The 13,945-nt window shown below is 34.6% G+C and overlaps 1 protein-coding gene across 1 annotated transcript in view; it reads left to right on the forward strand.

Annotated features, from left to right (window-relative positions):
* The window catches only part of PLA2G4A (phospholipase A2 group IVA), a gene marked incomplete at its 5' end in the record, with an annotated part of 30,715 nt that extends 17,163 nt beyond the window's left edge, over positions 1–13,552 (forward strand). Inside the window, 6 exon segments of the mRNA XM_072420131.1 lie at positions 266–337; positions 4,770–5,012; positions 5,534–5,718; positions 8,492–8,687; positions 9,454–9,611; positions 12,663–13,552. Of these exon segments, the coding sequence (XP_072276232.1) occupies positions 266–337; positions 4,770–5,012; positions 5,534–5,718; positions 8,492–8,687; positions 9,454–9,611; positions 12,663–12,785 (977 nt within the window).
* Between the last annotated feature and the right edge of the window lie 393 nt (positions 13,553–13,945).

Here is a 13,945-nt window from a genome sequence, read left to right on the forward strand (position 1 = left end):
TAAGGTCTGTAGTCACTTAAGTGAGTTAAAAGCAAGCATATATGACTTTAAATTTGATTGTGTGTCAACATTGTTCAGGTATTGGTTGATTTGCTGTAGTTAGAAGTATTACATTTTTGTCTGTTAAAAAAAAGCTCATTAGTTATCTTCACTACTGAACTGGTTTCTTACAAGCCTACAGAAATTGCCAATATGCTTGATTCGGACACATGATTTATATGTAGTAATATAATGAAAATTAAAAGCTTTTTGTTTGGTTTCTTAGAAAATATTAAACCAAAGCACATAGTGACTGTGGACAATTCAGACAGTGATGATGAACAACAGGAACCTAAAGGTAAACAAATAGATTTTCTTAATTAATTGCCTTTATTTATAATAGGTAACATTATGAAGCCACATTAATGGGTTTCATTTTATACTGTATTCTTTGTATTGTTCTTGTGATATCATAATACCCTATTGCACATCATCTTCATATTTTATATAGTTAACAAGTTGGTTGAAAATGCCATATGCCTGTCACGTTTGTGTTTTACTTGACTTATTTTATCATCACACCTAATAGAAATAGTTGATTTTTTGTAAATATCTGAGCAATCATTAGATATTCTTTTAAACAATGCCTAGAGGTATAGGTGAAATTCATGAATAAATTACATAAAAATGACAAAGTGTATTTAGTCTCCTAATCTAATTGAATGAAATTGCAGATTTATCACATGGTAAAAGTAAATGCACCCCTACAATTAGTAACTCATTCAATTTATAAATTGAATTAAAGAAATTAGATGTTCCAGATTAGGAGTAAATAAATAAACAGAACCTCCTCAGGAAATAACAATACCAACAATACCCTGTGAGGGACTTTTAAGGCAGCAAAAAAGCAATTTTCACAACTCATTTAAAATTGAACTATAAAATTTCACTTTTATTAATATTTAATGTGGATCACCATCTATCATATATATTGGATAATCAGAAATTCTCTAGATGATACTGTTCTCTCTACGAGTTTCGCGGCCATTAAATCCGCTTTATCAAGAGGTCTAGAAAACTTCCCTCTTCATATAAGTAAAAATACATCCTTGTGCAACATCATTCTTCAGATTTACTTTTTATTTCGGAGCATGCTAAGGATGTTTTCCTAAATTTTGGCTCCAAAACAGGGGAGGGGCTCAGGGCTCCAGGGCACATATTCAGACAAAGAAGAACATTACAATCCAATACCAATATTCCCAGTAGTCTGGCTTCACAACAAATCATCTATACACTGCTTCCAACAGGAATTCTTCCTTCCAAAACCTGTTATGTCCAAAAGCCGCCCCCTGTTTCTCATTGTCCTCAGGAAGTGACGCCTTATGAAATATGCAGGTGCAACCTTTCTTGTTTAAAGGTAAAATATCTACGATCTGGTGCTTACTTTGCTATTGATGTGTGAGTGTCAGCCTTCAGAAAGGAGAGCTCTGTTTGAGGCAATCTTGATGGTGATTAACCGGGAGATCACACACACATGTATTGGTTAATGGGTAAATGGCCCTTTTAGTTTATTTGCAGAAAAGACAGTGTTAAATGTCCAATGACCTTGGGGATAAACAGTAGCGGCAAATGTCCAATGAATGGGCAGATAACAGTGCTGGTAAATGTCCAATGACTTTGCTGATAACATTGGTGATAATAGATTGCAGACAAACCTTGGAGGTCATACACGGATGATCAGATGAAGAGCGGAGGATGAAGGAACCAAGAATCAGGAAACAGGAACCAGGAAGTTTTCACGATCAATCCGCCTTGGAAGGAAATCATGAAGCCTTCATATAGTGCCATCCTAGTCTCTGATTGGAGCTCGCACTGGGCATGTGCAGAGTAAGGATACGCACTGAGCATGTGCAAAGTGTGGTGCAAACTGAGCATGTGCAATAAGGTTCATTTAGACATAGGTTTGTGACAGTGAGGTATCATCATGCCAAAATTAAAAGAGCTCTCTAAGTCCCTCCAAATGAAAACAGTGGATGACTATGAGTCTGATTTTAAAATGATTGTCAAATAATTCCACTATAGGAAAAGTAACCTAGTGGAAAAGATGTAGCACAGCTTCTAACATGCCCAGGACTGGCCAGTCTAGCAAAAGCAGCCCAAGACCTTGAATATTTTATAAGTGGCCTCTAAGAATCACAAAATTGCACCACAAGAGTTGCAGGTAGCTGTTTGATGTTAACTGTTGATGTCAAAGTGCACATATTTACAATTTGAAGGACATTGCACTTTGAGAGCATAAGACATATGCTAGATAACCTTTACAGTCCAAAAAGAAAATGTAGTCTTTTTCTAATGTTCCAACATACAGACTAAAGCTACGTACACACGTCCAACGGTTCTCGCCCGATAATCGCCTCAGGGCCGATATCGTGCAAGAATGTGGCGTGTGTACAGGGCCAGTCATCCGTCATCCGAATGACCGTCCTGGCAGATCCACGGACTATGGACGACTAACAATCCTAATGTAAGGGAAGGGGGAGAGCACGCAGAATGGTGCCGCTCCGTCGCTATTCCCCTCCCCTTTCTATGGAGCATAACGGTGCTGTATGTACAGCACTCGTTCATGCACCGTGCAGCGCTAGTCATTGGAAAGGATTGTTGATAATTCACCTTGCTAAGTTAACAGCCTATATTATTATGTCTGCATCATATGAAAATGCTCTAAATGAGAATTTTAGGCTGTCCCTTTACAACTTGATCTTAAAGGAGTTAAACACAATAACTATTCAAAGTACATCAGCAAATGCATGGAGGGATGAAACAAATGTTTATTGATTGGCCTAGTCAAAGTCCCAATTTGAACCTCATTGAAAGTTTGTGCAAGATTTCAAACTTCCATAGCAGTTCATGCAAGGATATGCAAAGAAAACCAAAACATCGTGGTCAAAAACGTCACCGGGTCAATGCCAGAGGCTGGTGGGCAATTATGCAAAATCCCTAGCCATACCAGCTTCTGAGGACAAGGGTGAACTTATTTTTTTCCGGTACACAGCTACAATTAATTTTATTTTTTTTGACAAACAGACTTAAAGAGGAAGTAAACTTAAAAATGCCCAAAACAAAAATACAGTTACCTTCAATCCCGCAGCGCAGTCGATCGCTCCAAAGGTGTCTTCCATCGGGTGCAACGTTGTCCCTGCATCCATTTTCAGGCCGGCGCCCTGGGCGCTGCCATCTTTTCCTCTTCTTCTGGGTTCTTCTTCCTACGCCACCCAACCCAGACGCAAGGTCGGGTGACGTAGTGAGATCAGCAAGTTTTTTTCCCTTTTCACGAAAAGGCTCCTTCCGCGCATGCCCAAGGTGCTCGGGCATGTGCAGAAGAAGCACCCAAGAGCCTCTCGGGATGCGTGACATAGGTATCCCAGAAGGCTTTGCACTCCCATTCATTCTTTTTCACCTAGGCGATCGAGAATTAGGAGGTGGGGCTGCTTTAAAAAGAAAGGGTGTTGCACTTAAAAAAATACAAACAAACAGAATTTTTACCTTACATAAAAGGGTTGTCTAACCTTTTATGTAAAGTGAAATTTCTGAGTTTAGGTATGCTTTAAAAGACAAACTGCCCATGTGTTTTTGTTAAATTAATCATGTATTTGTGGGCAGGGTTTGAAAAATTTGTAATGTTTGTCTGTTTAAATATTTAAAATTGATTTTCAAAGGGTGTGCTTACTTTTTCACAGGAATGTACATGCCTTTTGTAATGCACATATTGATTCACTTTCTTACTCAAAAAGAGCACAAAGCTTCTGGAATTTCCTGAAATAGAATTTCTTAAAGGGTATTTCATGTAGCCTAGTAAATGTGGGGAAAAATACTTTGCACAAAATACCAGTCTTGTGCAAAAAACATGATTTTTGTATGCACATGACTGGATAGGTAAATCCAACGGACCTTCACTAAGCTAAGTGAAGTATCCCTTGCATAATGACAAGTCCAAACTTCTTTAATAAATCAACTGCAATTAATTTCTTTCTCTTCTTCTTCTCTCTCTCTCTCTCTCTCTCGCTCTTTTTGCGTATATATATATATATATATATATGTATACATATACAAAATATAAACAATATCAATAAGGGTAGGTGTAAAATGCAAAAAAATTTTTTTTTTACTGCAAACATAGCTTTGATAAGCAGGCGTACTAAGTCACACAGCATTAAAAACTGTATTGACCATTATTAAAGCTATCAGTTATAAGGGTGGGAGTACAGGTAGTCCCTGGGTTACATACGAGACAGGGACTGTAGGTTTGTTCTTAAGTTGAATTTGTATGTAAGTCGGAACAGGTACATTATTTTAATAAATGCAATTAGGACAGATGTTTGTCTCAACAATATTGGGCAGTGTGGTGTCAGTTACTATATAAAATCCTCACAGTTAGTTAATCACAAACAAAGCAAAAAAAAAAAAACTCTATGGATCTTAGACATTCATTAACTTCTGGAGAAGCTGTGCTTTGATATGCAAAAAGAAACAACTGCAGAGTTTGTCTTGGTCATTAAAGAGTTACAAAATGTTACAGATTAGCTCAGCCTCACCCACAACCTCAGCTGTGTTTAGCAAAATATTTCTTCTGCAAGTCATGCAAATTGCCCCCATCAAGCCACCGTCCTGCACACGAGGGAGCAGGAAATCCTCTGTTTGTTTCTAGGAGTCATCTGTATGTCGGATGTCCTTAACTCAAGGACTACCAGTAATATTTATTTTTAAAAACTCATTTTGTCAATTTAACACAGGAACTGAAAATGTTGAAGCTGAGGAGGAATATCAAAAAAAAAACCAAGCCAGCTGGGTTCAGCGGATGTTTATGGCTCTAATAAGTGACAGTACCCTATTCAACACACGTGAAGGAAGAGCAGGAAAAGTGCATAACTTCATGCTTGGTTTAAACCTTAATGTGTCATATCCAATATCTCCTCTAACACAATTATGTTCCCAAGAGTCTGTAGATGAGGATTTGTTGGACCATGCAGTTGCAGGTGAGTTTACTACTTTAGCATACTAATTGTGCTCTTGTAACCATTGTAACCTCCATCATAAAATAATATAAGGGTATTTTATTTCTTTATTCATTTATTTCACTTGTGTTACCTTCTCTTGTGCTATGTTAAGATGTAGATGTTTTTCTAAAGTTGGTTCTAACATTTACTATTCTGTTAATTTTTGTTTTAGCAAACCATAGCTGTTGCACATAGGCTTGCATCAGTTTTAGAGTTTACTCTGTATTAAAGGAAACATGTCACATAGAAAATATTTAGATGGCAGTCAGTGATTTTTCTAAAAATGCTTGACACTCGCTATCTTTTTTCATTGCCTAGTCACAGACTAAGGGCAAGCATGCAGATCAGGATCTCTGACTTCACTTGTTGTATACTTATTTTGTGTACTAAAGGTTGTAAAGCCGGGGACAGCTAATCTTTTTCCTCACCACTTCTGAATTAAAAGTGAGCACATGGAAATATAAATGTACCAGCTGACTATATTTTGGATATAATTACAGACCCTGATGAGTTTGAACAGATATATGAACCACTGGATGTGAAAAGCAAGAAAATACATATAGTAGATAGTGGTTTAACATTTAATCTACCATACCCTCTTATCCTGAGACCTCAGCGAGAAGTGGATCTGATCATTTCTTTTGATTTTTCTGCAAGGCCAAGTGATTCAAGCCCTCCTTTCAAGGTAAACAGTATTTTAATGTTTGATTAGTATATAAGTATAGTACCTTTTATTCCATTTTTTTTTTTCATTTCAAAACATGCTACCCTATCCTATTTTTGCTTAGTAAGAATTTTTTTCAGCACTTTGACTTTGGGTAACAAAAGATATCTAGGTCAAGTTTAAGCCCTTCTGTTTTTTAGTGAACATAAAGCATATGTAGAAGGTACATATAAAGAGCACATGACAAGAATGTAACATTTTTACTAGCATGCAAGATTGCTAGTTATATTATGTACCATGTGTGTGACAGTCATCATAGAGTTTTTTGAAGTGGCTTATTTTGCCTTTTCTCTCTCTAATAGTGCATGGACCTGTTTTTTTTAAAGCTGCCCTATGCTGGAGAGAATACACTTTCATCAGTGAAGCTGGGTGATTCAGCAAATCTGGAATGGATTTCTTCAAAGTAATTTGTTGTTTGCTAGCAAATGTTTTATATTCTGGACCAGATCCATTCCAGATTTGCTGATTCACCCAACCTCACTGATGAAAAAGTATTCTTTCCAGCCTTGGAGAGCTTTAATAAATCAGGCCCAACATGCTTACAAAATGATGACTTGTAGTACCATTTACATTGAAGATATCATGCCACTTAGGCATATATTGCAACCACGCAACCCTTTGTGTTTGTAATAGTTTTTCCCCTAGTAAAATTCCCAGTCAGTTTTAGACAACATAGAATCCTGGGAAGAGAATGTTATCAGCCTATACCAAGACCTTATTGATAGGACAACCAGGTATTATTAAGAACAATGTATTTCAAAATATAGAAAATAGTTTTTAATATACATTGCATAGTAAAGAATATATACTATTTTAGTGATAGTATTTACTTTTTCACCTATTTACTTATTTTCACCTAAACACTTATTTTTACATCAAAATACAAACGACATTTTATTTTTTCTTGTTACCGTTTTGAATAAAGCCAGCAGGATTACATGCTGCTAAATTACATACATGTTGAATAAAAACAGATTTAGGCAAAAATAGAAGCCAAGTACTCTAATCTTTTCTTCACGATTGGCAGACAATGATGTTATTTCATTGCTTTGCTGTTAAATAAAACATTATTCTCTCCCAGTTTATTTATTCAATGTTCCATTTCCTGAATGTTTTTTGGAGTTTCTCTGCCGACTGTCTGCAGTTATAACCCGGACCCCAGTTTTTGTGTAAACCAGATGTGATTGTGTGAAACAGATGTTGGGAGAAAGTAAATTAATTCATGACTTTTTCTACTTAGATAACAGATTTTCTAGTCAAGAACAGGAGAATGTTTATAAGACCATAGAAAATTCAGAGATGTTGATACAGAGTTTAAATGTTTAAATGTTTATAGAGTGCAGAGCATTACCTACTACTCAGTAGCAAACATTTCTAACATTTGTCTTTTTTCTGTAGACCATTAAGAGGTAACTAAGGAGGAGAGGGTTGGGTCCATTTGGTTACTGTCCAGTGTAGTGCTGGACTGCATTTTGTTACTATGTCTAATTTAACATCTGGAAATTTCACTATCCTCAGTGGGCTATTTTTTTGTTTTATACCTTCTAGCAGCTGCTTAAACTAACACTAGACATAACATTGCTGGCAGCATGCTTAGACACATTGAACACAAAAGCTGTCAATAGGTATGCACAGCCTAAGAAATTTTAGAATTTATTCTAGTTCTGGAATGAGAGTGGAAGGGTCACATGTTTATTGTTGTCTGTGCCTGCGATATTTACATTTACCCTCTCCATGTTTCCTGGTATCCATTGTCAGAAAAGTGATGGTAAAAGTAAAGTTGTAGTTGTCATCAGAAAAAAAGTAGATAAGTCTTCTGATAGGCACAACACCTGTTTGGTTGATACTGTATGAGAGATGATTCTCATTTACTTTTCATGATTTTTTTCTCATATCCTAAAATAAATATACTTTTAGGGTTTCCACTCTTCCCTACAGTACTGAAAAGAAAAAAATAGCTACACATACATGTGTATGTAAGAGTTTGGCATTTCTGGAGCTTCCATTTGTTACCTCCTGTTTCATGTTTACTCACAATATATACTTAGCTGTGTTGGGACAGAAGGTTCAAGAAAAAACATTTCAGATATTTGATACCATTTCACTAAGTAGTCTTCCAAACACGTTTAAATACATTAGAAAAGGATAAAGATGTGCCTTTGCAAATAATGTTATTTATATTTACTTTTATTTATATATAATTATATTCAAACTGTGTATTTTGTTTTTGTCTCTGTTCAAGATATTTCCCATCAATTTCTTTCTTGACCGGAAGGGAAAGAAAATATTGCATGTAAAGATGTTGCACTTAATATTTTATAAATTATTTTGCTTTTATCATGCTATAGGAATAAATTATGTTGCCAATTTTATTCAATGAATATTGGGAAAATGCAGGAAGCAAGAGGCTGCATCATTTCCTATCCTCATGGCTGTGACATGTTGTAACTTCTATGTGCATTTTGGTTGTTAGACATATTGGATGATCCATTAACACTGTTTTTTAAGTTTTCTCTTTTTCCTAAAAAGGTTTTTCTTCTTTACTTTGGTATAGGTAACAGTCTGTGATAAGTATAGATAAAACTAGAACTTATATTGTTCCTCTTTAAAAAGCCATGTTTCTGCGAAATAGTGATGTTCACATATTTTAAAGTATCTGATAATGATCTTTATAGAAAAAAAATATTTCTTTCAAAAGAATTTTAAACATTTTAAAACTTTTTTTCCACTTAAGGAACTCCTACTTGCAGAGAAGTGGGCACGCATGAATAAGCTTCCGTTTCCAAAGATAGATCCACATGTCTTTGATAGGGAAGGGATGAAAGAATGTTACGTATTTCGCCCAAAGAACCCGTCAATTGAAAAAGATTGTCCCACGGTGATTCATTTTGTTTTGGCTAACATTGAATTTAGAAAGTTCAAAGCTCCAGGTATGTGCAATGAATCATGGTAGCAACACTATTTTTATATCATATTAAAAAGATTTTGCCAATCAAACAAGAACAATAGGAATAAACTATGGGTGCATTCTGTGCTCAATTATTCTTATATGGTAGAACAGACAGAATGGAACCAAGAAAACAAATTGATGGTGTCAATTAATAATATTGAGTAGTCAATTCTTTTCTGTTATGATTTATTGTTAGAAAAAAATTCATATATAAAAACACTTTTCTTTTTTGTGTTCACTTCTACTGTATTTTTAGCACTATAGATATAGACATTGAGATTTTGTTTACTGTTTCCACAAAGAAAACACACCAAAGAAAACTAAAAAACAATGTAAGATATACCTTATTGGCCTTAAAGGTGCAGCATGAAAGTGCTATTTAACACCATAGGTTGTTGTAATGTAGTGTTTACATTTACCTATGTTTTCATTGTATTCTCTACATTATGTTTTGCCTGTTTCGAACAAATTCATTAGAAATGTCTTTCCATGTAGATAATGTTTCTCTCGTGAATATCTAAATGTTAATTAGTTTTAGAATAATTCATTAAAGTGGTTAAAGATATCTTCCTTATCCAGCACTAAATCACCCCATTCAGTACACTATCACCCCATTCAGAGCTCACTATCCAGTGAAATTAAAAATAGTCAATTATCCTTTCACAAATAAATGCATCCTGTGCTGTATTTTACTTATGTGTTAAGCTGTGTTATTTTTTATTAATATTATTATTATTATTATATAGGTGTCCCCAGAGAGACCGTGCAAGAAAAAGATTTTGCTGATTTTGACATTTTTGATGATCCTGAAAGCCCATTTTCAACATTCAATTTTCAGTATCCAAATGAAGCATTTAAAAGAATGCATGACCTCATGGAGTTCAACACACTTAACAACATACATGTATGTACCTTATTCATGGGTTGTAGTGAAGTTCAACATTGTCTGTATTTAAGGCTGACATTTATATATTATATCATTTTTTGCTTTGTCTTTTTACTACACACCTTTTACCCCAGTGTTGTCATATTTAGGACCCTGTGCTTTTATTTGTAACGCTGGCAGGGTGCTGTACATAGTTTTTTTTTTAAAAACATTACAACACTTTGCCTCAGTTCTGCTTTTGAAAGCTCTCAACTGAAATTCAGGCAATGGTCAGGTTCTTGGGAGGAGTTGTGAAAACATCAAAAGGTCTGAATGATTGGATGTCTGTCTGAATATATGGGTGTACCTATATAAACTTAACTTGGCTGTAGACCTTTCTACTCAAGGACTTAAGTTAGTCAGGAAATGTAGTGACTTGTCAATTATAGGTATTTGTGCGTAATAAAAAGCAATTATTCTTAATTAGATGTAATATGTAGGCTTCCCTTAGAGTGGTGCCTTATCCTAATAAGTAATGCATGACCAGCATTTCCATTACAATGAACCTGTATTCACCAACACTGCCAGTTTAGTACAATGTATGGTCCCTGTGTTGTGACGCACCTTCTTTTAAAATAAAGGACATGCATATTACTTGCTTTACTGTGTACTACCATCCCATTCAAAATGAGGAGCTGCCTTAATGTCGTGCACCTTAACACACAAGGATGTGTTGTGTTAACACAATGTCTGTTTTTACAGTGCATAGTGTAAAGGAGGCCTTAACCTTACAAGCTTTTGCTCAGTTTAGTTTGTAAACATTCAGACGTGGTGAAGCTGCTTTATGTTGCATAACTAGCAAAGGAACTCTGCTAAAACCACAACATTTGTATTTCTGGATCATAATGATAATATAGGCTTCATATAGCAACATTTACATTACACTTTATCCAGAGTAATGACAGAATGTCTGGAAATGTGCTGTAACGCTGATTCATAGATTGATTTTAAGCAACCAAAAGATGATTGAAGAATGATTCTGGAAGTTCTTTGAAATTCCCAGCTGCTTTATCTCTTGGAGATTTGGCTTGCTCATACCAATGCTTATTAGTGGTTTTCACTCTGCGTTCGTTGACTCATTTCATTCTTCTTTTCTCTTCTCCCTTTTTTTTTGGAGTTTTATGAGTATTGTACACAGTTCCACAAAATGTAAATAAAGACTTGTGAAATGTTTAAACATACTGAAATACCTTTGATGATGTAAAAAAAATCATATTTTCACTCCTTTTATGTGCATGGTATATCTGCTTATGAAAGTGTTAACTAGTGGGGAGAATAACCTTTGTACAGCTGACATAAACTAAAAATGGAAAGAAGATGAATGTCTGAATTTGACAGTTGATACTATAAAGACAAACTTTATTGGAAAATAAATAACTGTTACAGTGCATTGCATTTCAGAATTTGTACTACAAATATACAGTAAATACAATGGGCCTGATTTATTAAAGCTCTCCAAGACTGAAGTAGATAGACTATATTCTGGAATGCATCTGGTTCATAATTGAAAACATTTGCCAAATTAGTTTTAGGAAATCCATTCCAGGTCTCCTGGATCACCCATGTTCTCCCATGTCTTGGAGAGCTTAATATATAACTTAATAAATAACTTACATGTGCAAAGCTCCAATATGCCAAGCAATAATAAATCCCACCTGTCCTAATATTTGCCTCTTTGGAAATCTTTTGAAAGCACCATGGTTCTAAATAATATATTATTCTTATTAGGTGATGTTTATACCACTTAACATAAACCTTTATACAAAATTATACTGTGTGATTCCTCCAACCCTACCCCCCTATCTAGTATACCAAATCTGATATTGGAATGTACTGTTTGCATTTAATTTTCCCTCTGGTACCTATGCTGCATGGGTTCCATAGAAATTAACCATGTGTTTGAAGGTAATAATGCTCCCCCCCCGAAAAAAATGGCCGTGGAAGTGGTACTGGAAAATAAACACTAGCCATCCAATGTATTCTAAACATAGTCTAATTGCAAGGGAATGCTAAAAGAACATCACTCGTGTGCTTCAAATAACCTGTATGTGTTTTGTCATATACTGAACAGATAGATACTTAAGCATGTATTTGTGAGCAGTAAAAATACATTTTAGACAACATCAGAAAACCCCCTGATAAAGGGGATTGTAATTTATTTGGTTCATGTAGCATTGTATTACTGTCTTTTAATTATAAAAATTAAGGCTTTATTTATAGACTCATTATTTTATCTAGCATATGTAATAATAACTCATGTAACAACTCATGAAAGAATCCCAATGGCAATTATGTTGTTACACAAACATTAATCAGCTATATTCCCCTATTTATTCAATGCAGTAATATTCTATATGAGCTCAATATTTGCAGTGCCATCGAATTCTGTAGCTGTAACGTGGGATTAATAGGCAGCTGACAATGCAGCCCACGTCTCCCACAACCACTAACATTGCTGTTTCCCCTTCCTTCATTGTACTCAGTAATGTTAGAGACACAACTCTATAAGGTCTTTTTATATAGCAGTGAACATATTAGTCAGGAAACATTTTCTGAAGGTAAATCCTCCAAGAGCATATATTTTAAATAATAGTGATTGTGTCAACACCAGAAAAAGTATTTGTTAATAGTCACATCCCTACATGTAACTTGTAGCTCTAAATTTACATCACCATAGCTATATTTATTATCACTTTCTTTTTGTTAGCGGTCATTATCAGAAGAGAAGTGGAGGAGCTGTGGCATTAATCTGGGTATTTAGGAATTCCATAGTAAGCTCATACATTTTAGTTATACCATACATACCTAAACCAATCAAAAAATGTCTTTGAAATAACCAAATTAGTTATGTTGTTTTATAGTTTTGTGACAACTGTAACATTGCCTACATTTGTATATGAAGAATATCTATACCAGTGTACCCCAGGATAATGTAGCAATCACTAAGATCCTAAAATACAAAATGAAAATGTATGCATGATTTTGCAATTAAAATGTACATTCGCCTTTTCTAACTTCTTTTCTTTCTAGGTAATAAAGGAGGCAATTCAAGAAAGCATTAAATATAGAAGGGATCATCCATCCCGCTGTTCGGTATCGCTTAGTGATGTTGAAGCACGGAAATTCTTTAACAAAAGCAAACAGCAAAACTGAACAGCCATGTTGTGAAGGGAAATGGACCAGAATCCTGAAGAAAACACTTTACACATGCGGTACTTGTGAATGGACAGATTTTATTTATCAAAATTCTTAGGATGCCTGTTTTTTCTGATGATTTTTTATTGCACAAAAACCAAAAGTTTAAGAAATGTTGAAGAGAAAATATTTTTGTAATTTTCTGGACATGATTTTAATCCTGTCTTAGTCACGTTATCAAATTTTTTTTACTTTGCTTTACTATGTGCCATCTTTATGTTGCTGAACTATTTTGCATTTTAATTTTATGTTTGCTTTTTGTATGACAGATTTTAGATAATGTATTCCATTTGACAATGGTTGGCTTCTGGAGCTGGTTAAACAATTTGAATTGATCCAGTAAACTGATGACTGAAACAGTATGGTTATATGTGTTAAAGCAAGGTAACCTATCATCAGTTATATCCTGTATCCTGTGTTGATGCCAACTTTCAGTTTTCTTGCCTATGGGCCTTAGTTTTGAAAATGTTAGTTTATAGATATGTAACTCTTCTACATCAAATACTATCTAATATTTATTCAGGAATGTTATAAATAAGGGAAATGTATAACGCTTGGTAATAGTTTTATAACTAATTATAAATGTCCAAAAATGGCATTTGTTTTGCGGATATTCAATTTTTAAACCCCTTTTATATACATTTCCATACTGTATAATCTAATATTGTATTTGTTAAAATAATTCAATAAATATAAATCTACATAATAAAGTGGTGTTTTATGCACATACCTGTACTTGTTTTTTTGCTCCTGTCTGTTTCTGATTTATACTCAGCAAGGAATTAGCCCCTTGGCTTTCCATAGGTTCCTTAAGGCACAGTTTTGAAGAAAAAAAAATGAAAACCCCTGAAAATTAAATGCATAGCTAGCTTTTATATTTGACCAAATTCTTATCTAAGGAGTAACAATGCAGACTTGTTTAATAAACAATGCAGATGACAATTTTTATTTCTATATCCTTATTAAAAAAATCAATTGAAACTGACATATACCATACCTACCCTCCGATTTCATTGACTGTGTGTGTTTTGCAGGTAACCTGACAAGCACACAAAGAGGTGAATTTACTATAAAGATGTGAATTATCCAGTTATGTGAAACGCATTATCTGCATATGA

The sequence above is a fragment of the Pyxicephalus adspersus genome, chromosome 8, assembly GCF_032062135.1.
Source record: "Pyxicephalus adspersus chromosome 8, UCB_Pads_2.0, whole genome shotgun sequence".
Lineage (NCBI taxonomy): Eukaryota > Metazoa > Chordata > Amphibia > Anura > Pyxicephalidae > Pyxicephalus > Pyxicephalus adspersus.